Source organism: Abrus precatorius, unplaced genomic scaffold, assembly GCF_003935025.1.
Source record: "Abrus precatorius isolate BTA unplaced genomic scaffold, Abrus_2018 Scaffold4, whole genome shotgun sequence".
NCBI lineage: Eukaryota > Viridiplantae > Streptophyta > Magnoliopsida > Fabales > Fabaceae > Abrus > Abrus precatorius.
The window spans coordinates 4141000-4168637 of NW_020874384.1; the positions used below are offsets into that span (position 1 = coordinate 4141000).

Consider the following 27638-nt stretch of genomic DNA (forward strand, 5'->3'; position numbering starts at 1 on the left):
TTTTGGATGAAATGTTAAAGGAATATTTGAAAACACGTCTACAAAACCTTTGTACTCAAATCTACAAAGAAATGATTTATGTTGATTTTTTAAGGATTGGAAAAACATTTAAATTTTTTAGAGTTTTACAAGAAAATTTTGGTTTAAAGGTTCAATTTTTTTTAGGATTGAAAAAAGGTTTTATATTTTTAGGGTTGGAAAAAAATTTAATTATTAGAGTTTTGTATAAGAAATTTAAGTTAAAAAGTTCAATTTTTTTAAGGTTGGAAAAATATTTGATTTTTTTAGGATTGGAAAAAGGTTTAATTTTTTAGAGTTTTGTATAAGAAAATTTAGGTTAAAAAGTTCAAATTTTTTAGGGTTGGAAAAAAAGTTTAATATTTATTTGGAGTTTTAAAAGAAAATTCAAGTTAAAAAGTTTAATTTTTTAGGGTTTCACAAGATTAAATTTTTAGAATTTTGAAAAAAATGTTAGAGTTTTAGGATTTTATAAAATTAAATTTTTATTAGTAAAATGAAAAGAAAAAAAGGAAAAAACTTTTTTAAAGTTTCATAAAGATTAGATTTTTTTTAGAATTTTGGTAAGAACAAGTGAGAATAAAAGAAAAAAAATAAAACACAAAGAAGAATTATATAAAGAAAATGAAATAAAGTAAGCTTTTACTTGATTGTCAAACAAAGAGGAGTTTATTCTCCTTTTGTATTTCCTATTTTCATCTTAAGTAGGTAATCTCAGTCTTCTCGAATGTGCGTCGAGATCCCAAGTTTGTACACATGCAGAGATTCTACTGAACACAACACAATCTCAATGAACATAAAAGTATAATATATTGATAATAAATATTATGTAAGGGTGAGAATTGGAATTGGGTTTGGTTGGGCTAGTGTTGTGGGGGTAGGACAGTAGAGTGGGGTAACAATTTAAGAGAAGGGGAAGGGTTGCAATTTAGGGGAAAGGTTGTGGGGAGGGGGAGAGGGAGGGGTTGTGCTTTAAGGGAAAAGGTGGGAATGGAAATGTGGAGAAGGGGAATGGGAGAAGGTGGGCATGGGAATGGAGGTGTGGGGAGGGTGAGTGTGTCACGACCTTTTTTTGCAAAGGAACATTGATATCCTAATTTACCGATCCTAATTCGATTCCATTTACGAGTACAGAAAATATGATTTTCAAAAAATAAAATTTTGACGTCTCAATAATAGAGTAATAAAGCCCCGTGGGCATTTTCATATAACCCAAAAATTATATAAGTGTATGTATTTACAATAGTTGCTCTACGTGGAACTCAAAATATAAACTTTTGAATAATAATTACATTCCTTGATAACTATAGCTAAATAGTCTAAATCTACCACTAAAACTTAGATTGATAAAATAATTTAAAGCTACAAATTTTTCACAAAAGTATGTTGATTCTGACGTTCCTCACCCAAACCTTCCAGCTTGAGAAGTAGCTACAATATCTCTTGCCTTTTGTAGCTTGAGAGTCTTCTCGCTGTAGTGAGAGAGCAACAGAAGAGGGTGTATTTCTAGGTATAATCTCGCTGTAGCGAGATTCTGCAAAAAACAGAGTGCAGAATCGTCTGAAATTTTCATACAGCGAGATCCCATCTGACTGTAGTGAGAGTATCGCGACTCATAGGATATTTGAGGGGTTTAGGGTTCGAGAAACTCATTTCTCACTTTTTTCTTCATCCCTCTCTCGATTCTCTTGATCTCTAACTCATTTTCATCGATTAAACTGCCTTCAAAGCCGTTTGAAAGTAAGATTGAAGGTTAGAATCATGTTTGGAGCATTTGGAGGTAAGTTTTATGGGCTAGGGTTTCGTTCCTTCGTCCTTTTCTCCATTTTCTTGAATTCTTATGAAGATTTTCATGTGTTTAGGATGAAATCTATGTGGAGAGAGCATTTCCATTGTTGAGTTTCGTGTTGGGTCTTCATTCCGAGGTAAGGGGGACTCTACCCTATCTCATTTTGTTAAAATTTGTTTATTTTGCTATATGTGACAATGTGATTGAGATAGGATTTAAGAATATGTGTGTTTGATAGATGTTTCGTGTTGGGCATGACGTATTAGATGTTGGTTGATATTGTGTGTGATGAAGTGACATGATTGTGGTAGTTTTATGAAAATTTGATGTTTGAGTGTAATGTGATTGAATATAGGCATGTGTGCCATGTGTGAAAGTGAATATCACAAGGTGAATGTGAATGTGGGTGAATATATGTGTAGACATGTCATTAATTGATGTTGAACAATATAAAATGGATGAAAATGTATGAATGGATGAAAATGTATGTGAATGGTAAGTTGAATATGATTGTGTTTGAATATGGTAAAAAACTATGAGTGGTTCAACGATACATTGGGGGTATGGAAGATGAGGACGTTAGAAATACATTGGAGAAGAAAGGGTGATGGTGATACGACCTCTGACTAACATCTTTGCTTGCAGGCCTAGTACCACACACGTTATATCTATGGAGCAAGATCTCTTCTCGCTACAACGAAAATATCAGATAAAACTGCACTTAATTTTCTGTATAATCTCGCCATAGCGATATCCTCTCGCTACAACGAGACTAACCCAGAAAACTATCTCCTCTCTGTTTCCTTCTCGCTACAACGAGAACACAACAAAGACACCCACATCTCCTGCGACCTTTCGCTACAGCAAGATACACACTAGTTTGCCCAGGACTTTCTTTCTACAGTGAGAATGTCCTTGCAACACAACATCAGCCTATACTCAACCATTTTCAATCCAATCACAAGTCAACAGTCACATATATATACACATACACATGGATTTATCCACACCATTAATCATAAATTAAAATGCACACTCAATTAATAATAACATAACCTACTTATATTAATAATCTAAATATTATTACAAAATTTGAGGTGTTATAGTTCTCATTAACATGTTAATTGATAATAATAATATTTTTAATAATGATCGATATTTGTAGTTGGGGGATACCATTATCGAAAGCACATTTTGGAGTTTCACCATTAAAATAATTCTTATTTTTCATATTTCTGCAGCATTACTTGTGGGGTTCAATTAAGGGAGTTCATGCAGAGGACAAAATTTCACAAGGAAAGAAGAAAAGGATATTTGCAGAATTAGTAACATTATAATCCTACAGCATGTAAGGAATCCAAACCATCTTTCATTCAATCATTCATTCACAATGCAGAGAAATTAATAAAAAGAAAAGAGAAACATGTATGCAAAATTAGTAGCATAATAATCGTGCAATATACAAGGAATCCAAACTACTTTTCACTAAGCAATTTATTCACAATGCAGAGAAATTTATAAAAAGAAAAGAGAAACATGCATGCAGCTACTCAATCTTCATTCAAGGGTGACAAAAGTTAGAACACACATAATCACACCGCAATAGGACTCTCCCCTGTACCTTAGTTTAATCGCAAAAGAGAGGAAAAGGTAGAGTACAATAATTCTCTTCCCTACAACAGAACCTTAAATGAGAGAGTTGCAGTTTGTTCATGTGAAAGTCAAAGGATGGAGTGCAGAAATGAGGAAGATTGCGAGATTAGTGTGATTCAAGAAGTGATGGCTCTGGCCTCTCCGCGTCCTTGGTGTCTCCCTTAATCAACGTCTCATACAAAAATTTCAAAACTAAACAAGGGAAGTTAAGTCTTCTTTTTATATGCATGTCATTGGCAAGGGGGCTAATGTAGTAGCCTTCGTTGATTCTTTGCCCACTTTCAAAATGCCACCTAATCAGTTACGGGTTAGTGGAGGAATTGGCCACTTGGTCCAGCCATTTACCTTCCCCTATAATTTCTTAAGTTTCTTTGTGCCTCTTTGATAATTATCCACACATGCATAACATATACATTACAGGAATACCACTTAGCATATTGAATGTAGATGCGCAACGTTAAAAGAAGAACGATTTTAAAAAGAATTTGAATGTGGCTTAACAAAACACCCAGGTTGCGAGGAGCAACAATAATAATGCATTTATTAGGCTACTTAAATGGGATGACTGGTCTTCAGGTATGATTCGTGGACAGTCAATCACGTTTCTAATTTAGTGGTGTTTCTCCTTTTTATAATCAATGCAAAGAAGGAGGTAATTTAAGGGTGGTAGATTACTAGGAGAATAACTAAAGCATGCAGGGAAAGTGAGAAAATTACATCTACGTGGTTTGTGATAACGAAAAACATGCAGAATAAACGCAATTAATTTATGCGACACTGTCTTTCTTTTGTGGGGGTATTTAATAGGCATTAGCTATATGAATTTAAGACAAAAAGGGAAAAGGATAATTCAAACTAGAAAAAAAAGTTGCACGTGTATTTACAAGGAATCTAGTATTTAGGGAGGGAACAAAAGGGTTCAACATCTTCACTTGGAATGTAGCTAAAGTGTCCAAAATTCTTACTAAGGCATCATTGTAACAATACAGTAGTAGAAATTAGTAAGGGTAATAAAACAATCTGAACTAAGCATATTTAAACAAAATTAGAAATCAAGAAACAATCAAAGGAATTAACAATTATTGTTGAAATAATAAAATAAGTTTAGCATAACATAACGTGAGAAAATAAAAAGGAGATAAAAAGGAAAGTGGAAGAAAGAACAAAAATAAAGGAAAAGGGAAAAGAAAGTAAAAAAATTCTTAAAAATATGTTAACAACAACAGTCAATGTTTTGAAATTTATTTAGATTTTTTAGGATGTTACAGATATTCTCAAAACTAAAAAAAATGACTATCTTTTCAAGATCCATTTTGGCTAATCTATCAACACAGTGGTTCATTTCCCTACATATGTGGCCAAACTTAATCAATTTAATGTGTTTCAAAAGCTTTCTAATCCCTTGAATCAAGGAATACATGGAATGAACATTCAAGATTAAGGACAAGACATATTTGGAGTCACTTTCAACCCAAATAACATCAACACTTTTACAGATAGTGAATCTTATTCCCGTGTAAATGGCCCAAAGCTCAGCTTCAAGGGGAGTACAAAATTGAATTCAACTATAGAACCCAGCAATGAGATGTCCTTGGTAATCCCTTAATAGACCTCCACAAGCAGCCAACCCCTTAACTATAGAAACTGCTCTGTCAACATTTAACTTTATCTGACCAAAGGTAGGAGAAATTCATTTTATAATTAACTGATCCTAGGATAACATTGGAAAGTTTTTGGAGGAGTTCCTACAACAAAAATTAAGAAACTCAAATTCACAATGAACTGTGTGAGCCAAAGTATTAGGCTGGATGATATGATTCTGAAAAATAAAAGCTTTCTGCTCTTCCAAATATGTCAAACAAAGAGACCAAACAGCCTATTCCAACAGTGAATCTTACTAAAGGAAAGATCAGTGAGATTCAATTTCAGCCAACTGCTCAAACCAGTACTGTAAAAAGAAACAAATTCGTTAGGTAAGATAACATGATTCTAAATATTTTTAGCATAAAAACAATCATAAAGTACATGCATAAGGGTTTTCGGAGCCTCATTACATCTAGGGCAAATAGAATAATCAATCATCATTCTCCTAAATCTTTTCTCATTGATAAGGAGCTTACTAAGAAACAATTTTTAAATAAACAATTTTATCTTAGGAGGAACATCCCACTACCAAGCTAATTTAAAAATATCATTAGATTGGTAATTAGATAAGAAGGGTTTGGAAATAAGTTGATCAGCAGTTTTAGGAGAAAATATCCCATTACTAGTTAGGTCCTAATATATCATGTCTTGACCCTCAGTAAGAGGCTTAACCTGAGCAATAAAATGACAAATGTTTTCAGGGAGAAGACATTTTAGCTTCTCCCAATTCCATGAGTCCCTAAAGGAGAACAAAGCAAAAAGAAATAAGACAGAGAGCATAACTACTCAAATTCTCAATTTAAGGGACCATTTATTAGTCCAAAACTTAACATTATGGCCATCTCCTATGATCCATCGTAAACCCTGGAAAAAAAAGAGGCCAAACAGCAACAAGACATTTTCAAAGAACAGAGGCTTGCTGGTCAAAACCAACACTAGGACTCTGTCCTATAGAGAATTTATATTTACTCATAACAACTTGGACCTCATCATTTGGAGAAATAATTAGTCTCCAACACAATTTCATAAGGTAAGCCTTATTAAGCATATGAAGATCCTTAAAATCAAGGCCTCCATTTTCTCTGTGTTTCCAAATTTTATTCCAACCAATCAAGTGACATTTCTTTTCTCCCAAAGAGCCCCATATAAAATTTTTGTAGATAGTATTTATTTCATTACAAACAGCAATGAGAATCAAGTGATCTTGCATTATACAAGATAAAATACTCATGAGACTGGATTGATAAAGATAACCCTACCAGCAAGGGATAATGAATTCATTTTCTAAAGAAATAATTTCTTCCTAACCTTATCAATGAGAACGTTAAAATGATATTTAGTAAGATTTTAATGAGTAACAGGGATACCTAAATATTTTCCAATCCGAGAAGAGGAAAAAATTCCTAAGCAGTTGCTGATAAAGTGAATTAAGACATGATTGGCATTTTTAGAAAAATACAAAGAAGATTTAGTGTAATTGATTTTTAAACAAGAGGCTGAACAAAAATCATTAAGAACATTATTAATAGTATTAGCATTATGCTCTTTAGCCTTAGCAACTAATAAGATATCATTAACAAAGAAAAGGTGAGAAATATTAGGGCTTTGAAGATTAAAAGAAAAAGGAACCTAGTTGTGATCCATAATCCTATCTTTGATTAGGTGGGCTAATCTCTCAATACACATGACAAAAATGTAGGGAGATAGGGAATCTCCTTAGCGAGTTCCTCTAGAAAGAGTAAAACTACTTGAGATATTGTTGTTCCAATTTAAATGCATGGGGAGAGAGGATATGCAATGATGAATGAGTCTCAGAAAATCTGGTTTTAGGCCAACTTTAAGGAAGGTATCTGAAATAAAATTCTATCTAAGTCTGTCATAGGCTTTTTCTAAGTCTAGCTTAAGAATCATATAACTATTTTTGCCTATTAGTTTATAGAAGGAATGTAGTAACTCTTGGAGGATTATGGGATTATCAATTTCCTGCCTACCTAGAATAAAACTACTATGATTAGTAAAGATTAAGTAAGGGAGAGATTCTCTAAGCCTATTAGCTATAAGTTTGGTAACAATCTTATAACTCACATTACAAAGGGAAATTAGTCTAACACTAGCTATATACTTAGGATTTTTAGTTTTAAGAATAAGAGAAATATTGGTTTCATTAACTTCATAAATAAGGTTAGGATTTTTAAAAACATCATTAACAAATTTAAAAATAAAAGGAGCTAAAGTATTATAAACAACAAAGGCCTTTACTTTAGGGTCCATTACTTTAGAAGTCACGTCTATGTCCATATCAAGCTTGGAATTAGGGGGTCTATACGAAGGTTCATTAATTTTCTTATTTTAATTTTGTCAACACCTAACCATATTAGCCCTTATAATATCCTGATAGTGCTATCTTTACCCATTCTACAACCTATGTATTATCCTAAAAATTTCTTTATTGTCTTGACTGAAATTATCATGGTCCTTTCTTTCATTAGCAGGCAAATCTAAGGCCTCATCTTGAGAAATAGTGTCCTTACTCCATCCTTTCCTATCAGATTTTTGCTTATTCTTAATTTTGACAAAGTTTTTAGATTGATTATAAACCTTATTCTATATTTTTCTTCCCATGAGACTTAGCGTTAGCTAAGTTAGGGAAAATTAAATCATCTCTACTCTTGCTATTCTGAATGATTATAGACTTAGGATCAGTAGTTGTAGTGTTTTTATTAAGCGAATAGTTAGATTCAACTAAAACATCAAATCTAGAACTTGAAGGGGACCCCTTACCCTTATTGTTATTCTGGATTGAATTATTCCCTATCTTTAATTGACTTAATTTTTTTCCTCATAGGTCTTTTTACCAACATCCAGGGGTCAAATTTACCTTGATCTATTATTTGTTTGCTTTCCAATTCACACTTAACCCCCTCCATATGATGAGTAACAGGGGAACTAGGTATTTTGTCCTTGTCCTCTTCTGGATTGCTAGAATTAATAGGTGTGTTAATGGAAGATTGACTGGAGATATAGATTTTAGGGCAAGATTCCTACCTATGACCATATTTACCACAACCAAAGCAAATAAGGTGAAGACTTTTATATTCAATTTTAAACTCCTGACGTAGGATTTTAAAGGGGGGAATAAGCTTTTTTTCTAAGATTCAGTTCTACACAAAACCTAGCAAATCTACCCTTAATCTTCCTTTAGAACTGTATAATGATAAATTCTTATGATGGCAAGTAGAAACTTGCATTGGCTCAATGTTGCATCAATCTTTTTAAGTTTATTATCTTTTGACCTGAATAAAGGCCTTCATTGTTGAACTAAGAGGTAATGGACAAGAATCAACCAGGGTCCCTCAAAGAGAGCAAATCTATAATCAATTATGCTTTCAAATTTGACTAAAAAGAAGTCATTATTTAGATCTAAGATCTTCAGGGAACTATTTTTCCTCCAAATATTCCCTAATCTCTTATTTAGGTAAATAAAACTAACAATTTTGCCTAACAATTTAATTATTAGAATACCTTCCCATGGTGAGCACCAAGCTTCATAGTCATCTAGAGCAATTTTCAGGTTTTGGCAGAGATCTAGATTATTATCATTAAGTAGATTCTTCGTCATAAAAAAAAATTAAAGCCTCCATAACAAATCTAACAATATCTTCGTTACTTAGAACAAGATCTATGTCTTTAGATTTTAGAACCTTATTTTTTTATGACATGGAAGTAGAGTTAGGGTTAGAAAACATATGAGAAAGATGATGATCTACAAATTCAACTTCTTGCATCGCTATTTCTAGCCTCTCAATGCTCAATTCTGACCCCATTTTTACCTTTTTCTTGCTTCAATTCATAAGATCTTCCTCCTCCGATCAACATTTATCTGCCTCGAGGTACTCTATCATAAATCTAGATGCTCAGAGCTTGTTTCTTAGAAAACTGATTGAAATACGAAATCAAATTTAAGCATTTTTTACTACAATGACTCACTCATTTTGAAAACATGAATCATCTCTTATAATTAAATTTTTTATTATATGTTGATTTAAAACTAATTTTATACATTATATTATAGATGTATCATATCCAGTGAATTTCAAAATTTATCATATTTCTACGTGTGCTCGTACTTTTTAACCTTGAACCTACTGTTAACATTATCCTAAATATGTCACTTCTCTCTATACACTAAACGGGGTACTAAAAGAAAAGTCATAAAGAAGAAGGAACGAGTTTGGTGTGACCAGAAAACAAATCATTTAATTATGCGTTTTAGGTTATCTATGGTTGATGCTTTCGGATCCACACTGGACATGTCTTTGTAATGGTTCACCAATCCCTAACCAGGATAATTTATTGTGTGATAATTGATCAAAACCCGTTATTCGTCATCGTCACAATCCATTAATCGCAGTTTGGCCTAAACCATGCCAATTACGTTATTTAAAATTGACCCTGGTTGATTACGATTCTGAAAGTAGTTTGATATACTTGCAATTGATTCAAAGATCCATATGTATGTGATTCTTTTTCCTTTCTTTTTAAAATGTTTCCCTTCTCCTCGATTTGATAAATCATCGAAATTTTTAAGAATTTATGATATGATTTTATGCCATCTTAAATTCAAGAATTACAAAGAACTTTTATTAAGTATGAACAAGAAGAAAAATGTAAATTGATAATTGTGCATGAAAACTCCCTCCCCCGCAGCGAAGATGAACGTTGTGGCGAGTGTGAAGGAAGGTAGTGGTTGGGTTGGTGTGCACACATGATTCGGCCACGTTACATTAAAGAGCTTCTCAGGCCTTAGGGACCCACCTGTTTTGGAGGCAAACGCTATACCAAATCAAAGCATTAACCATGCCTTTTTAGAGTGTCACACCAGTAACATTATTAGTTGAGTTATGATGTTTTTATTTTTTCTTGTGACAGATATTTTATATATTTTTAAATTAATTATTATGAAATTTTTATATTTTAAAAATAAAAAGTATTAATATTTTTAAACTAAACTATTAACTTAATTATTTATTTATATAAAATTAATAATCAAGATTATTTCACGTATAAAAAATATAAATTCTTTTAATTGTAAAAGATATAATAAATTTTATTTTTTATGTTATAATGTAGTGTATTACTTTAGAATACAGATTCTGGTTAGTTTAGACCATTTCTCTTAATTCAAAACAAAAGCAGTATTTTTTTCACACTTTTTTTTGTTCTTGAAATAAAATGAAAATAGATATTTTATTTTAACTTTTCAAATTATAAGTGTTAATTATTTTAGTTTTAAATTTTATAAAAGTTTATTATATTTTTTAAAAGTCACCCGCTTTAATCTTTGTTTAATATCTTTTTTTTAAAAATAACTAAATAAATGTTATTTTGTAAAATTTAAAAATAAAGTAAACATTTTATAAAGTTATTTGACGGACTAAAGTTGATAATCATCCCATAAAATGCTAACACTACAATGCTAAAGTGCTTCGTTAGAATTCAAAACTCCGGATATCAGTGACTTGTCATGATTTTAGAGAAGCTGACACAGTTCCTATTTTTTCCATTAAAATAATGCTACTATGTAACTTCACAAAGGGTTGCGAAATCGCTCCTACCAGCATTGTTAACCGAAAAATAAAAAAAGGAGTGTTGCTAATTTTCCTAATGAAGCATGCTAATCGGGTGGGGGAAGAGAATATAGTATGGAGGCTTCTATAGATATTAAAGTTGATATTTTTACTTGAAATTAGAGATTTTTAACTGAGTTTCTCATGAATAAAGTATTGGTCAATGGAATTCTTTGGTAGGTGATTCCATGTTTTAGGCCAACATGGGAAGTGGGAGGACCTTATAATGATAACGATGATTACTGGTTTGACAAAGCTCCACAGGTTCTCTTGGCATAGGGTGTACTTGTTGCTTATGCTTTTTAATAAAAATAATATTCATACTTTGCATAAAACAACAAATCATAAAAGATAAATTAGCAGAAAAATTAAGCAGAAAGGAGAGGTGGAGTCCACAATGATTAGCATCAAATGCTTATTGGGATTCGCACTGTTGCTGAATTCCAAGATCCACAACCATCCATTATTATCTTTCTTTTTTATTTTTTATTTTAAATAAAAGCAGATTTTCCTTTTTCCGTTTCTCTGCTTCCCTATTGGCGGAGGTGTAAGCCATCTCTTGTCTCTCTCGAGAGGGAAGAGAGAGAGAGAATGTGTGAGTGTGTTTGTGTGTCACAAAGCAAAGCAGCGTACCCCGCAACCCAGAAAGTAGCAAATGCCAAATGGTAGTGCAGTAATAGCATTGTAGCGTAGTAAGAGATAGAGAGAGAGAGAGAGAGAAAAAAGACACCACCATCACCACAACCAACTAGGTCTCGGTCGGAAAGTTGCTACAAAAAAAGGTATCTCTCTCTCTCTCGCTCTCTCTATCCACTCTCTGTTGTTCTGTTAAGACACGTCTGATTTGCTGTTATTAGGGCTTTTATCGTTTTCCTTTGCTTTGTAGCTCTATAATTGACTCTTTTCAAGGTGAAGTTTCTTCTCTTTTCTAGAGTCTGATTTGGGTTTTTCTGGGATTTTACTTCAGGCTTCGCCTTCTTCTTTGCTCTCTTCATTTCTCAGCTAAAGTCTGGATTTTTGGGGGCTTTTGATCGTGGGTTTTCGGTTGCTTAATCTGGGCTGTGACCAAATTCCCCTTATCTCCTTTGTTTGCTTGATGTAGAATCTTCTCTGGGTATTTCGCTTCTGATTCCTGTTGGGTATTTCGTTTTTCTTAAATCTTTGTGGAGTATAAATGATTTTGATCCTGGATGGATACCTTGAATCGGTGAATTGGTGCAGGTATTTATGTTCTTATTTTTGTTTGAAGATGGTTGTTGGTACTAGTTGTGGATTATAGTGATTTGGGGAAGTCTATAGATACAACTAAGAACAAAGGATAAGGATGGCAGCAGAGTCAAACGCTGGATTTCACAATGAAGATATAGATTCCGTGTTGAGCAGGCATGCAATATCATTTCAGCCTGGTGCTATTAATAGCCTATCCGAGATGGTTCCAATGGGTAATTATTTTGGGTTAAGTAGTTCGTCTGGGATGATATATTCTGGGAATTCAACCATCATTAACAGCAACCCTGTCATAAGTCAAGCTGGTAACCCATCTGGTTCTTCTCTTCTTCTTGACTCGGTACCGGGGCTGAAGCACGACACAGGGTTGGCAGTTGAGTGGTCTGTTGATGAACAATACAAATTGGAGGAGAGCCTTGCCAAGTAAGTTGTTTTGTTTGTTGTGACTGGGTTTTTGACCATTTTGGCATCCATGTGTTACATTGCTCCATGGTAATTTGTTTTCAACTTTCTCTCTAATGAAAATAATTTCGGAGCTTAGATAATAGTTTTTTGTTTTGATGACGCAATTGCCAATTGACCCTTTATATCCATGATGGACTATTTTTCTTATGATGATCTTAATTTCCAAATGTGAGTTTCTTTTGACATTTCAATTCCTACTTAAAATGCTGATAAGTATTCTTTCCTTTGCTAACTGCTGACATTGGCTGGAGCCTGGATGGGGATGGAGGGGAGGGGAAATAAGGGTTCAATATCCCTCCCCTCCCATTTTTGCCTCCCTCCAATATTGGGGGTTTGGAAGAGAGGGAAAATACTAAAAGTTTGTGCAAGTGCTGATTACATTATTCTAAATTTGAATACTTGAACTTAACGGTTTTCTTTGTCTATTGTAAAGGTATAATAGTAAATTATTATATTTTCCCACTCCTCCCATTGCAAACCACACAAGGTGTTCCTTTCCCTCCATTAAATTCCTCACCTCTTCCCTATCCTCCTTAGAACCAATTAGAGCATTATGCTTGTCTCTTATTCTAGAATTATTTGGGTCATAATGGCTATGCTAAATTTGTTGTTTTGTATTTCTTTCTCTTTCTACTGTTTATGTTTTCCAACCCTTGTTTTTGTGATTCTTCTGTTTCATGACTAGATATGCTGATGAACCAAGTATAATGAGGTATATCAAAATTGCTGCCATGTTGCCTGATAAAACTGTTCGTGATGTTGCTTTGAGGTGTAGGTGGTTGACAGTAAGCTCTTTTTCTTTCAACAGTTTCTCCGATCTCGTTATTTTAATGCTGCCAAGTATGATACCTATGCAGTACAAGAATAGAGAAGAAAATTTTAAATTCTAAATGCATTAAAGTCACTTGACTTGAATATGTTGGGACTAATTGCTTGAAAGTTGAATGTGTGTAGTGGAACTTCCCCTTTTCAATGCATTCAAAATTTAATTGTCTTCCCACTTCCTCCTACACCTTAGTTTTTGGCATTGTTACAACGGCTCAAGTTTTGCATGGCTGTGTAGCTAAAGTGTTGTATAAGCGATGGTGATATCAGTGGTTTAAAGGCAGGGTTTTAGATTTTGGTTGTCATGGTAGCAGTTCCAGCAATTGCAGAAAAAAAAATGCAGGAAAATAAAGCTGATGGAACTTTCAATTTGGCCAAAATATGGTCGTTGTGGCTGCAATTGCCACTGCTGATCACAATTTATAACCCTATTTAAAGGTTATGTTTCATCTCATGATCAAATAGACTCTTGATAAAGTAAACCAAGTTAACTTCCTTGCCTATTTTTTTTCATTTAAAAGTTGAAAACAATATTAGGGTCCTATATAAAGTTTTATCCACAATAAAGAAAGCTGTGGCACTGTATAAACATAACACATTAAGCATTTGACCAGGATACTTGTGTAGTTTGCTCCTTTACATCTGTTATAGAAACTTAAAATACTGTTCAAATTATTTTGCAGAGAAAGCGAAGGAAACCAGACGAACACAGTCTGGGAAAGAAGGTCAATAACAGAAAGGTATGCGAAATCTGGGAGGCCAGTGTACATGTACAATGTTTCTTATAATATAGTGTGTTGAAGAGTTGTCAAATTAATCTTAAGTAATTTTTATTGATTCTCCACTTATTGTTTTAAGTACGGTTTGAATTTCAACTATATTTTTATAAGAAAAAGTTTGAAATATATTTTATCTATAAGTAAGTTTGAAGATCTATGAAAAATTTACTTTAAACTCAATAGATTGAAAGTTAAAAATTCTATTATGCGGTTGGTTGAAGTAATTGTGATTTTGTATTCAAAGTCCATATAATGACAATTTGCAGGTCATACAACATCATTTGAGATTTTTCATAAATAGTTTTTGAATTCTCTCTTTTCTCCCAGCCTTTTCATTCTCCCTAGTTTTAACCATGTCCATAATCCCCATTAAACTACATATTTTACCAAATGCCCACATATTTTCATGCGATTAGTTCAGTAAATTGACGCACACTTCCCCTTAAATTTGTTGCAATTAGCCTAGACATTAGCTACTGCTGAGATTAGATTAGCTGTCCTATCCCAAAATTATAGGGATTTGTTGTGCAGATTTGTATTATAAAATAAAGAGCTGAGAGCCAATCTCTAGCATATCCATCATATCATACTATGGTTCTCAAGTAAATTTTTTGCATTTTTTTATTATAGCTGTCAAGTGGTACATGGTTAGCATACACACATTTTGACTAATCCACCTCCTCAATTTGGTCAAAGGCAAGCCATTGGGACTTGGGAATTCACTATGATATTTGTTCCTTGCATCCTGGTCACAAGTAATAATTATCTTGGTTAGGATTTGAACCATAACCTTGTGCCAAATTGCACATCATATGCTCGTCCACCCTAAACCAACCCCTTGTGATTGAATTTTTACCTTTCATTCTACCTTTCTTGTATACAATCAAGGTCTTGCTATCCATGCTGAAGCATTCAATACCCTTCAACTTGAAGAATAAAGTATTAAATGCTTTCCTTTGGATTCCCCAGAGAGTAAATATCTCTACATTTCATTTATATTAGCAAATTATTTGTTATTGTTGTTTTTGACCAATCAGATCCTGTAGTATAATATCAGTATTCAGTTGCTTTGAGTCCTCTGAACCTGCTTAACTATCTTGTCAAGGATGTTGATGATAACTCAAATAATAATAAAATATGATTATGTTGCATCCCATAAATGGGATTCCAGTTTTGATATATTGAATCAATTAATGTCTTTAGGATCTAATGTTGATTGAAGAACCAGTATTCTAAAGTCATGCTTCTTCAGGATAAGCCAGTGGAGTCAACGTCAAAGACAAATTTTCATTCAGTTCTGTCTCCAAACATGGCTACATACTCTCGCATGTCACACCATATGATGGACCAAAGTCAACGGATACTATATGATGGTTAGTATATCGTTTTCTTTTTTTAATTATATGAACTATAATGTAAGTTCTCATAATGTTCTCTCTCTTGTGTGCAACTACATTATTCCTGATTTTAAAAATTTCTCCTCAACTAAGAATTGATATGTCAACACATTTCATTTCTGAAAAAGAAAATATGTTAGCTGTCTTTAATATTAATATAATGAAAATGACATTTCAAACAGATTGCACTGTTTCTTAATTTTTAAAAACAGAAATGCTTTTAAGAATAGTTCTAAAAACTCGCTCTCGTAAACTCTATTTTTCCTCATTCCAAACCTAATAACTAATCCTGAATCTAGCAATTATGATCACTAAATCCCAAAATACAAATGCATCAATATTATTACATTCAATAATTGTAGCCTTTGGAGAAGTTCCCACATGGTGTTAGATTTCCCCTCAAATAGCATTGACATCTTCAATTACAAATCCTACTTCCGTTCCAGTTGTCCCAGCTGGCCAGCCAGCTTCCTACAATCTATGCTAGAAAACAAAAAAAAATAAATTGTGAATATTACTCCTTTAGCAGCGGCATGTCTTTGTGGAGGCTGTAGGGTGTGATTCAGTTCAGTTAATGTTCTGTTATATTTAAATGACACTGTGTTAGCTTTTAGTTTTTTGTCATTGTCGGTTAAATGGAATGACAAGATATGCTGTTGTCTATCACTTTTTTTTTTTTGTTTAATTTACTTACCAAACCTAATTGGATTATAATGTCAGCTTAGAATCGCCCCACCCCCAGCTTTTATGGTGTTTCTGTTTGTGTCACTGGAATTAGTGTCCTTATTTCATCAATACCTTCTTCCTTATGTACAATCAGGAATTTGTAGTCCTTTGAAGCAACTGTTGGAACAAAATGCTCAAGCTTTTAGTCAAATCACGGCCAATTTGTCTACTTACAAGGTAAATAAATAGCTCAACCATCATATGTTTTAGGGATTTTTTTTAACAAATACTAGTGCAGCTGATGGATTTCAGGCCCTTCACAAATACTGAAAATCTTACTGGGTTAACAAATATTAGCTGAAATATTAACTAATCTGTGGCATTTCACCTGCCTTGATTTTTCCATGGAAGACTAATTCTTATCATGTTTAGGAAGAGATAAATTTGTTAGAAAATAGAAGATGAGTATCAAATTCACTTACATGTATTATTATTGATTGACTTGAGCATCAATTTGTAGGCAAGTGGCTTTATGCGTTCTATTTTTCCTCAAATTTGTACAAGTTTGTTCTATGCATTCTCACATTGTCATCATATTATTCATTCATATATAATTATATTTAATTAATGTTTGGTCCCTAAGCTGTGATAATGATGATGTCCTTTGTCAAACAGTTGCAGGATAACATCGACCTCTTTTGCCACACAAGGCACAATATTAATACCATTCTTAATGAGTATGTTAATCCTTTGAACAAGTTTGCTGTCGATATCATGCAAAGTCATTTTCTTTTAAATTTGGATTCAATATCTATAAACTTCGTGAAGTTCACTAATTTTGTGCAGCATGAGAGAGATGCCTGGCATTATGAGCCAAATGCCACCACTGCCTGTTACCATTAACGAGGATCTTGCTAGTAGTATTTTGCCTAATAGAACTTAGGTAAGTTCTCTTGATCAACAAAACTCATTTCATGTATTCCCTTTTTGAAGTTGCATAATCATGCGTCCATGTGCTTGGTGTGTACAAGTACATGATTAACTGAAATCTTTGTCCACAGACAAATAGCAATAGGTTCAACATACGAAGGGAAGGAAAAAAAGAAAGAGAAGAAAGTAGGCCAACTATATTACAGATTCAAACTGTTAGAGATATAAAATCATTCTTGGTCATCCAACTAAGAAAAGAAAGGAGCCATATAATAAGGAAACCGAACCAAACCACTATATGATTAAATTTAACTGGTTTACCTAGTTGGTTTGGAAATTTGGTGACCTAGCCGTCACACCTCTTTTTTCTACCAATCAAGTTGAAATCAGTGAAGTCTTTCAATATGGAATTATTCAATACATTTATGTTCGTGTAAGTGAAGTTCCTCGTATAATTCTTAAGTTCTAAAATATGATTTGCATATTCATTATAAATTTTGGCGTACATCTTGCACCAGACTAAGAAAAAAAAAAACCGATTATCTTAGAAAGCACGAATGCATGATCATATTTGTATATTATAAAGTATAGATAGAATATCATATATAAAATTTGATTTGGTTTATGCATTAGCAATTCAAGCTGTGGAAACTGCTGACTCCATCAACATTGGGTACGCAAATCGAGGTTCACATTTTTACGTGGAAGTCTTAGCTGCAACTGTTTTGGTGCTGCATGTGATTGAGGATCCGGGGAGTAACTGATATCTTCACAATCTCAGGACTTTCCACTGTTTCTAATCCATCTTTGATCTTACTGCTCCGTGGTTTATTTATTTTATTTGAAGGAAAACTTGGAACTCCTGTTGTATAAATAAAAACATTTTCCTCGCAAAAGAAAAGAAAAGAAAATGAAAATAGGAAAGCAATTAATATAACAATGGTTTGAGCTGAAATGCACCATTATTGATTTCAGAGTGCAGGTGTTTTTCCCATGCCTTAGGAACTGTTGTAGATTTATGATGCTAGTTTGCCATCGACGTCAAATTTAAGTAATGGTGATATTTAACGGTTGATAGGTATTATGCATTGTGTGAAGGTAAATCATTATTTACATAATTTCTTGGACTTGTTTCGGTTTGTGGTTCACTGCTTCTTCTGCTTGCTTTGAGGGGTCAATCCTTCAATTGATTTGGAAAACCGTACTTAATCCAAGCTTATGATTTATTTATTGTGTATTTGAGCAGAGATGAAGAAAACAATACATTTTTGTTATTATTGAAATGGTAATGTATTTATGGTCCCTTTTACCTGTTTTCTTTCTTTTTACTTTTAATTAGAAAATGACGTGTCTGTAAGATTTTTTCTCTCTCTTTCAAATGTTGACATTTCTTTTTTCGATTAAATCCTTACTGCACTAGGATATTACGTTTATTGCTCCTTTTTAGGTCGGTTATATATATCAAGAGAGCAAAGATTTGTTTATAATAAATGTTAAATATTGCATTATATTATTTTAGTGGAAATTATATTTTTAAAATATAAGTTAATGCTATATTTTGAATAATATATTTATAAATGTTTTAATTTATGTGAAGTTTGATATACGAAGATAAAATATATGATATCTTGAATCTCCAGAGAATTACATCTAGGTCCTTGGGAATTGATTTTAACACCTTTGTATTATTTATTGTGTGTATTACTATTACCTCCGTTATTGTCTCATTTAAATGATAAAGTTGATTTGACTTGAATTCAAAGAAAGACAAATATAGGTTAAATTATAAATTTAATCCTTATATATAATGCATTTCTTAATTTATTCCTTACATGAAAAGAGGTTATAATTTAATTTCTACATAAGTAAATATTTTTGGATTAATCTTTACTATTAAAAACATATTAACAATGTTAAATGAGAAGAATCAAAATGTGAAAAAAAAAAAAGGCTAACATGTAAATATTAACTGTAGAGACTAATTTATAAATAAGTGTGTATTATAATATAAAAAAAAATAAAAGTTTAATTAATTTTTTTTGTCTTGTGGTTGACAAACACTTTATCACTTAAAGAAAATTAATATTAAAGATTAAATTCTAACTTTTTAAAAGAATTTAAGAACATAATTTTATATATAAAAAAATTCTAAAGATTTCATCACAATCGGTGTTATTTTGTAAAGACAAAAACATAATTAAGTCAAAAATAAATTATAAACTTGTTTACAAAAATAAATGAAGTACAAAATGAAAATTTTACAAAATGTTAAGACTAGAAACTTATATTTTTAATCAAACCTATATTTAATGTAGTTTTACATATGAAAAATAGTAAATTTTTTCTTTTTTATAAAATAATTTTTTTCCAAATATTGTATAAAAATTAATATATAAAAAATATATAAAAATTTTAATGCTAATGCTTTTTATATTCATTTGAAGGTAAGATAGAAGATAAAAATATAAAATAAAAAAAATCTTAATTCTAACTTTTAAGAATAAATTTAAGCAACAATTATAATAAATTAATAAAAAAATATTTATTTATATTTTTATAACTTTAATATAATACATGTATTATTTTTTAATAAAAAATCTTACTTTTAAATGGTTCAACTCAATTTAAAAAACTAAAATTAATATAATCTTATAAAATAAAATAATTTTTTAATAGTCAATAATCAATTGTATTTTGAATATAACATTAATAAAATTCAACCCAAAAAACTTAAATTAATAATTTTTTATTTTGTATGTTTTCTTTTATCATACATTCAAATAAACTAATAAAGTATTAGTATTAATATTTTTTTATTATATATTAATTTTTATAAAATATTTAAAAAGTTTTTTTAAGAAAAATTATTATTTTTAAGACATAAAATTGCACGGCATATAAGTTTACTTTAAATATAATTTTTAATTTTTAATTTTTAAACTTTTATAATTTTTAAAATTTAAAGATATGATGCTTATTTATAAATTAATTACTATTAATATTTTAATTTTTGTATGAAATTTTTTTTGACGTTTTTATCAACTGATAACATTGTTTTAATAATAAAAACTAATTAAAAAGCATTTCTTATGTGAAAATTAAATCATAACTTTTTTTAAGTTTATACTTATAAATTTAAAATGATATTTTTCATTTTTTTTAGATTGATACAATTGTATTTTTTAATATTTTAAAAATAAAAGAGTATTTATATTTTTAAATAAATTATTAATTTTATTATTTATTAATATAAAATTAACGATAATAATTATTTTACTTAAAAGAAACATATAAAAACCAATTTTTATATGTAAAATCCAAATTAAAAAAGCACGTTCGAAACTAAATTTATAATTTAATTTTAAGAAAATAACTCTTTTACATGAATGAAAAAATGTCAATTTATGCTGTAATCAGCAGAAAAACTCATCAAAAACCAATTTCCAACAGCAGCTTGTTTTCAGTTAACACCTCTTCGCCCTGCACCCGACTGTATTGAAAATCCCCACATTTAACCTGATTTTGGGTGTTGGATCGGAACCCTAACAATTCTAGGTATGAACCCTAGGTCCTCTCTTTTCTTGTCCTTATGCTAATTGCATTTTCGACGGATCTGGGGTTTACATTCTCTTTCGAAATTTAACAAACAACCTTATTTTGTGAAACCCAAATTTTATCCCGATTGAAGTTCTTATACTATTTTGCGCAAATCCATGGCTAAATTCGCTTTCTCTTTTTATCCCAACTCTTAAATAGAATAACCTTCCTTGTTGGGTGATAGAAAATTAGTTATCTGTGTGGATGATTCAACTTTAAATGTTGTTTTTCTTTGAGTATAGATTAGGAGTTCACATATTATATATAGGAATGCGTACTAGTGTTGAGGGAGGTAAACGTCAGTTACCACCATGGATGATGCAGAAGGTTGGTGCCAGCCATGGGAGTGACTCTGAGAATGTTGTTAAAACTAATACTTCTGTGGGAAAAGGAGCAAATGCAACAAAAAAAGATCGTAAGAGGGAATCTTCGAGGAGGAAATCAAACTTAAAGGCCAAGTGTGAAACCAAAGGAAGAAAAAAATTAGACCAACAAGATGGAAGCAGTGACGATAATACTCAAAAGAAGAGGAAAAAAGGTGATAGGTGTGGGGATAGAGTTCAGAGATCTGCTATAAAGAATGGTAAAAATTTAGAAGATCCTAGCCATGGTAGTTCTGATGTATATCCTGTTGAAGGATCTAACGATGAGGCTGTGGAGCTGACTGTTGATGATTTGATTGCCATAGCAGAAGAGGTAATTTTCTGATAAAACTGAAGGAGTGAAAATTAGCTTTTGGTTTTTCTTGGGTCGTGTTTACCATTTCTATCTAAACATATTATCGTATAATTGAGTAATTCAAAATTACAGCTTCCCAAAACAAAGTTAGTGGTGGAGATATTATATTTACCCTACTTGCACATTTGAACTATGCAGTATGTCAAAGATTATGAGAACAAGGAGCGAGTAGAAACATCAGGTGGACAGTGTGAATCAAAATGGGAATTTCAAGTTACAAATGAAACAGGAACTTCTCTTGATTCCCCTTGTGAGAACAAAATTTCATCTAGCTGTGGAAGGGAAGGTTTGACTAATTCTACTTCAACAACTGGTAAATTAATTGCTACAAGCACCTCTCAATCGGGTCATCCTGCACAAGACATGCTAGACCTGTTCTTAGGTCCCTTGCTGAGGAAAACCCTTGAGAAGGAGGAGGAGAGCAAATCTGTTGTAAAAAATTTACAGATTACCCACGAGTTCCCTAGGCAAAGTCAAGATGAATCTGCTAGAGAAGAAGTAGTCCCCTTGATGAAGAAAAAGAACACTCTGAAAGATAAGGTGGCAATGTTTCTTGACCAAGATATGTAGATTCATCAACACAAACATGCATGTCAACGATGTCATGGCAAAACAATGATGTCATGACCTATGATAATAGCTTCACCTGTAAATCATTTGATAATTGCCGCCTCATCCTAGTTGGGCAAATTCCTCTCTGATCATTTTAGTATCTATATAGTTCGTTATAGATCAAAGTCTGATACAATGAAAGTGAATTTCAATCATCCATTGCCAGGGAAGTGGGGAGGATTGGGAAAGCTCCTCTTTACAGAGCAGTGCGGGATATTTTATTGACATTTCATAAGAATATTGGAACAAAAAGGTTGTTAGTGACTACTCTTGTGAATATATTCCAGGGTACATTATGATCATGTCATCTGTAGAAGACATGCAAACAATCATGTAGGTTTCATTTTATTGTTTTCCCTATAATAATTGAAATAATTATGGAATATGAATTTTTATTTTATTTTCTTAATTTTGGGCATGCCTTTAAAGAATGGAGCATTTTCTTTAAATTAAATTCAGGGACTTTGTAAGAGAAAGGGGGCGAAATGTTACGGTAGTTGCTATCTGTATTGTTCTTTGGTCCATTTAGCTGCAGTAATCAAACGCCTCGGTCTTTTAAGGATGTGTTTGGAAGTAGTGTTGAGGTGAGGGAAAGCAAGAGAATTTGTATTTGTAAATTAAGACAGTTATTATGCAACATATATATAAAAATGTAAACAAAAAGATTATGACATTAAGTTTATTTTAATTTATCATTTTAATTTTTTTCTTTAAAAATTTATCAAATACGTTAGTATTTATTAAAAATGAAAGTTCTGCCTCTCCTTTCCATTTTCTTGAAAATCTCTCTCCTAAACACAGAGTGAAAATCTTTGACCATAGACTGATTTCATAGGATATGTATATGGTTTAGGCAATTTACTTTGCAATGATTCCATTGACACGCATGGAGACGGACTGTTGGCACTTTCATTTTGACGCATTTGTTGGATTTTTAAGATGTTCTTTGTGGCTTTCTGAAAGGATGATAACCTACTCTCATTTTTCTTCCTAGTCATACATTTCTTCACAGCCGCCACCCCTGCCCAAAAAGGAGCACGATCAATCAAACTTTGTTTTATTTATTTATTTCTTTTCCTGCTGCCAGAATTTGTATCCTTTGGTATAAAGTTACCATTTTTAATGATCTAACTATATGTTTTCTGCTCTTCAATTAGCTTCGCCAATTTGAATGACGTGTTTTGAGGAACCTTGTGACAAGTTCCTGTTAGATAACTTTAGACAACTATATGATCATCACTAATTAGTAAAGCATACATAAATTCTTGTTTACTAGTCTTTCTTTCTTTCTGTTTTTAACAACTGAAGCTAAAATCATGATATATACCAAATAAGGAAAGGAGAAAACTCTAATGAAGAAAGAAAGAGACCTCATTTTTCATTTTGGCTTACATCGTGCTCTCTTTTCTATTTACTCTTACAAATTGTATCTGAACCAAAATAATTTATTTAGAAAGAAAAGAATATTGGAACTGCCTCTCTGTCTTTATTACTACCAAAGCAATGTAGTATTAATTAATCCCTCCACGTGAATAATGTCAAATGCTTTGTCCAATATCACTGGGTATGTATCTTAAAGTAGAAATTTTGATAGTCCAATTTTGTGTCCTATTTTCTTGACATCTTCTTGAATTTGGTGTCTGTATTCTCCAAACGTGAATTTCCTATATATAGAAGGTCCTTTGCAGCCGTTTATGATAGTACTGTAAGAAGGGCATAGGAAGTATGCTACGGAGTATCTTTCCATTTTGTCATTTGCCACCACCTTGTGCTCCACGCTTTTGTACTCGTCATTACTCCATGCCTGTATTTGGGTTTTCCAAAGGAAGGACCTTGTTAGTGAATGAACCACTGGTACGTAACCGACGACTTAATAATTCTTTCTATAACCAAAGTGTTTTTTAGTGCCAAATTGATGCGATCATGCATGCATCTTTGGTAGTAGGGTTGTGACAATAATGGATGCTCCAAAAGTCATTCTAGCCGTCACTCTACTATTGATTTTATTATAGACTAGGACTAGGACTTAAGAGGAAAAAAGGATAGCTATTTTTGTTTAGTTGTATTTCAATTTTCATTTGCAGCCTTCGAAAGAGCCACTGTTCTAGTTGAAGGATTCCATAAGTAACCATTTTATTCTCTTAAGCATGGAATATTGATTCGTTGACTTATTTGCTTAAAATAGAGAATATTCCTTAATTTGAAAAAGATTGGCATGTGGCATTATGATTATTAGTTTAAGAACCCTTCCCTATGGTTGTAGTCTGTTAGAAATGTTACATTCATAGTCAAAGGTCACCTAATTAATAAGATGCTTCAATAATACCTAATTTATTCTAACTTTTTACCTGGAAAAGGTCCCCAATGTTAACAATTAGAGCATTTGGGTTTGGTTTTATGGCGACCCATTTGGAATCTTTTATGAGTTGGAGTCCACCGACTTGATCTTGATAAAGGATTGTAAGGAAATCGCTGTCAGTGTGAGGCACTAATCCAAAAATTTGATCTTTAGATTTTGGGCAGCATGGATAATGATTTAATCTCAGAAAGCATGTGCCAGCATCACAGAGTTTTTCAACTGCATCCTTTGGGTAGCCCAAGTTTTCTGCTAGAATGCTCGCCAATAAACTAGATACTTCTAGCATCGCTGGTGCTAACTCATTTATTGCTTCCCTGCAGCCAGAGTTAGAAACAAATTAACGTGCAGTTGTGGGGGTGAAATCATATCATGCATGCACTTGCACATATTGCACAGCTTAATTGTCCTTTGTCATCTGGAACATGTTTATTCCAGACAAATATTGCTCAGAAAGGACCAGTTCTTGTCTCATCCTAAATCTTAGAGAGCCAACCTGTCAAGATATGGAATAACCCGACGAGTGGTTATTCCATATTTATATTTAAATAATTATTTATTTGGATGGTTCTTAGTGTTATAAAATTTAGTAAATGTAATAGCTAGAAAATTAATAAATGTAGTTTTTGTAATACTTTTTCATAATTATTTTTACTTTTAAATTTTTAATTAATACTTAATAATAATAATAATAATATTAAATACTATATATTTTTAAATATATTTTAAAAATTTTATAATTTCTTATGCAAGTAGTAGATTCTTTAACCTACTATTACTATTAGTTGAAATTTGTTGAGATTTATGAAATAATGAATTTTATTCTCCCTTTAATATGTTTCACATATGAATTAAGTTCTACTAAATTTTAACTTCATAAAGAGTATCTTAAACAAAATATAACAGAGAAAGTGTTTAACATTATATATGTAAACTTCTAATGCAACAAATACAAAGAGCAAATCACAACAATATTCTTTATAGTTTGAATGGTCCTACTAACAAATACGTTACAAATATTAAGTTAAAAATTAATAAATAATTTTTTTTGTTATTAATTATAAAAAATTAGTAATAGTAAAATATTAATTTTTGTTAAAAAATATATATTAAATTTTTAAAAATGTTTCTTAGATACTTATGATCAATGATGTGAAGTAGTAAGAAATACAAGATGAAGAAGCACAATTTTTTTAAAAATTAAATGAATATTTGAAATGTTTAAAAGTCAGAATCGTTAATTCCTTGACTTCCAGTGCCTTTGACACCTTTGGCATTTACCTAATTTGAAAACCTACACAAGTACGTACCTATCTTACAACGTTTACTAAAATGAAGGCTAGAGTGACAAATTATATGTCTAGTGAAAATTTCAATAATCATCAGTATAGAAAGAGTAGTGTCATCCGATTTAGAAAAGTCTCATCAGCCACGAGAGAGAGAAGAACTAAACAATCTTAAGGGTGATGGTTAGTACCATCCCTATATATAAATCACATAATGTACAAGTGATGAAGCGACTGGGATGTGATTCAACCGAAAGATTAAACAATCTAAGGAAGGGACATAGTACGAAAGTAACCCATGGAAAGAGGGTGATGACTCACTTTCTCACCATCCATATCATCTAAGGGTGTCCTAGCTAGCTAGTGTACACTTTTGTTTTGTTCTGCATTTGTCTGTCTTTGTCTTTGTTTGTATTCATGCATGTTTTAGGATTGTTAACAACGGTGCATTGTACACAGGAAGAGAAAATTTTCAACAAAGTAAACAACGTCAAAACTCAAATGTAAGAACAATATACCTCAAAGAACTGAATTCACCCCAGCAAGCTGTTTCTGAAATCATGGTGAGAGGAATGTGGAAAGCTTCTGACCATGAAAACTGATTTGAACGAGTAGCTGATGGTGTCCCCCACCTATATGGGTTATTTAGAAGCCCGCATGTGACCTTCCTCTCAAATGGTACAGAAAACAACTTCACTTGTTCTTCCCTCATCTTTCTTAGTAGGTCATGGCTTATGCCATGGTTTACCACTTGGAAGAATCCCCACTCTGATGCTGCTTTGCATATTGCTGAAGTGCAAGCTAGCCTTTCTTTTTCAGTAGAACTTTTAAGACCACTAAGGTCTATCAGTGGTAGGTCATAAGCATCTACCAAAGGATGGTTTTGATCACTAAAACTTTTAGCTTGTTGGGCTTCAGCAGAATTTCTCACAAGTGCTCCATAATGTTGCATGAGTGGAGGGTTTGAATCTATCATTGTTGCACCTAGTTGTGTATGAAAAAGGGTTGTAAGGTGTTCAAGGAGTGCAGGGAAGTGGAAGAAAACGTGTTGGGGATTTGAGTTGGAGAATGCATTTATATGGTGGGATTGGATAAAGGAGACAGAGTGGTCTAGAAAGTCCTGATATGGACAATCACTGAGGACAAACATGGCTGTCCAGATCATGACAAATGTCAGAAGGACAGTGAATTGGAACTCTCTCACAGGCCATGGCTTGAACCTACACTCTAAAATATTGTGAAAAAGTCATGGCTAGGGAAGTTGCCATATAAGAACGAAAAAGGATTCAAACCTAACTTCATGGGTTGACTTTGTTCATGACACAAAAATTTGATTCACACTTGGAGAGAGTCCTATCAGTCAGCATTAGGCCAGAGTTAGAATGAAGGATAATGATACACACACACTTTTGGTGTATGTACACTTTTGAGTTTTGACTATTAAGAAGGATTAGGAATATGGACAGAAAACAAAGAATACCAAACAGGATATTCCCATAAAAGTGCATAAAGATATTAGCAATGCCCCTCAGTAGTTAGAGTAATAAAATTTGTTAAATCTTCAAAGTTGTGCGAAATCTGATGCTATTATTTTTTCAAACTTGTCCTCATTCCGTGCAGTTATGTAGCTGCCGAAATGGCTGGTAATAACAATAATATTTTGGTCACTTGCTCCCCCGGCCTTACCCTGCTAAATAATCTTCATTACTTATTATTAATATTCAATATATGCTTTCCAATTTTGTCTTGCTGGTGTTGTCAAAATAAGTTATAGGATCGGAAGGAATCAATAGCCAATTATTTTAATTCAAAATTTCATTAAAATACATTAATGTTGTGTTTGAACGGAGAATTTTAAAATTCTAAAGAACATTAATAACGAGATGTTTAAAAAGTGAATTAAAAATGATAAAAAATATTAATGATAATTTTAAAAATTAAGTATTATAAAAAGACTTTTTAAATTCTCTCTAAAATATGTTATTTAAAATTTTTTGTTTTTGACATAAAAATTCTCTAATTAAAATTT

General features: G+C 32.0%; 3 protein-coding genes across 12 annotated transcripts; 2 read left to right on the top strand and 1 right to left on the bottom strand.

The window, feature by feature from the left end:
- The first annotated feature begins 11261 nt into the window (after window positions 1–11261).
- LOC113864600 lies at window positions 11262–18322 on the top strand. 9 transcript variants are annotated; one of them, XM_027498510.1, is made up of 11 exons: window positions 11264–11513; window positions 11589–11640; window positions 11734–11870; window positions 11981–12381; window positions 13109–13208; window positions 13932–13988; window positions 15280–15400; window positions 16245–16327; window positions 16766–16827; window positions 16937–17033; window positions 17654–18322. In XM_027498510.1, the coding sequence occupies exons 4-10, from the start codon at window positions 12056–12058 to the stop codon at window positions 17031–17033; spliced, it is 846 nt and encodes a 281-aa protein (XP_027354311.1). In that variant the 5' UTR covers window positions 11264–11513; window positions 11589–11640; window positions 11734–11870; window positions 11981–12055; the 3' UTR covers window positions 17654–18322. The 9 variants fall into 9 exon arrangements, with proteins under 9 accessions (XP_027354304.1, XP_027354311.1, XP_027354305.1 ...); XM_027498503.1 differs by lacking the exon at window positions 11589–11640 and having other exon boundaries at window positions 11262–11513; window positions 11699–11845; window positions 16919–17033; window positions 17654–18090; XM_027498504.1 differs by lacking the exon at window positions 11589–11640 and having other exon boundaries at window positions 11699–11870; window positions 11953–12381.
- Window positions 18323–20470: 2148 nt separating this feature from the next.
- On the top strand, window positions 20471–22325 carry LOC113865694. 2 transcript variants are annotated; one of them, XM_027500413.1, is made up of 3 exons: window positions 20471–20575; window positions 20886–21313; window positions 21494–22325. In XM_027500413.1, the coding sequence occupies exons 2-3, from the start codon at window positions 20888–20890 to the stop codon at window positions 21923–21925; spliced, it is 858 nt and encodes a 285-aa protein (XP_027356214.1). In that variant the 5' UTR covers window positions 20471–20575; window positions 20886–20887; the 3' UTR covers window positions 21926–22325. The 2 variants fall into 2 exon arrangements, with proteins under 2 accessions (XP_027356214.1, XP_027356213.1); XM_027500412.1 differs by having other exon boundaries at window positions 20477–21313.
- A 1215-nt stretch (window positions 22326–23540) lies between these two features.
- Window positions 23541–26585, bottom strand: LOC113865247 (gibberellin 2-beta-dioxygenase 6-like). Its single transcript, XM_027499680.1, has 3 exons — window positions 26128–26585; window positions 24316–24640; window positions 23541–23771 (listed from the first exon to the last, which is right to left on the bottom strand). Exons 1-3 carry the CDS (start codon window positions 26583–26585, stop codon window positions 23541–23543), a joined length of 1014 nt encoding a protein of 337 aa, XP_027355481.1.
- Between the last annotated feature and the right edge of the window lie 1053 nt (window positions 26586–27638).

Bases quoted from the DNA above. Each gene is read 5' to 3' on its own strand.
- LOC113865694 (XM_027500412.1), top strand. From the start codon at position 20,837: ATGTTGTTTTTCTTTGAGTATAGATTAGGAGTTCACATATTATATATA. The intron at 21,314-21,493 runs GTAATTTTCTGA...TGAACTATGCAG, and splicing joins TGATTGCCATAGCAGAAGAG to TATGTCAAAGATTATGAGAA.
- LOC113865247 (XM_027499680.1), bottom strand. From the start codon at position 26,585: ATGATAGATTCAAACCCTCCACTCATGCAACATTATGGAGCACTTGTG. The intron at 24,641-26,127 runs GTATATTGTTCT...CTCTGGCTGCAG, and splicing joins GGTGAATTCAGTTCTTTGAG to GGAAGCAATAAATGAGTTAG. The intron at 23,772-24,315 runs GTAAAAAGTTAG...ACCCAAATACAG, and splicing joins ACATTGGGGACCTTTTCCAG to GCATGGAGTAATGACGAGTA.
- LOC113864600 (XM_027498503.1), top strand. From the start codon at position 12,056: ATGGCAGCAGAGTCAAACGCTGGATTTCACAATGAAGATATAGATTCC. The intron at 13,209-13,931 runs GTAAGCTCTTTT...ATTATTTTGCAG, and splicing joins TGAGGTGTAGGTGGTTGACA to AGAAAGCGAAGGAAACCAGA. The intron at 16,828-16,918 runs GTATGTTAATCC...AACTTCGTGAAG, and splicing joins ATTAATACCATTCTTAATGA to TTCACTAATTTTGTGCAGCA.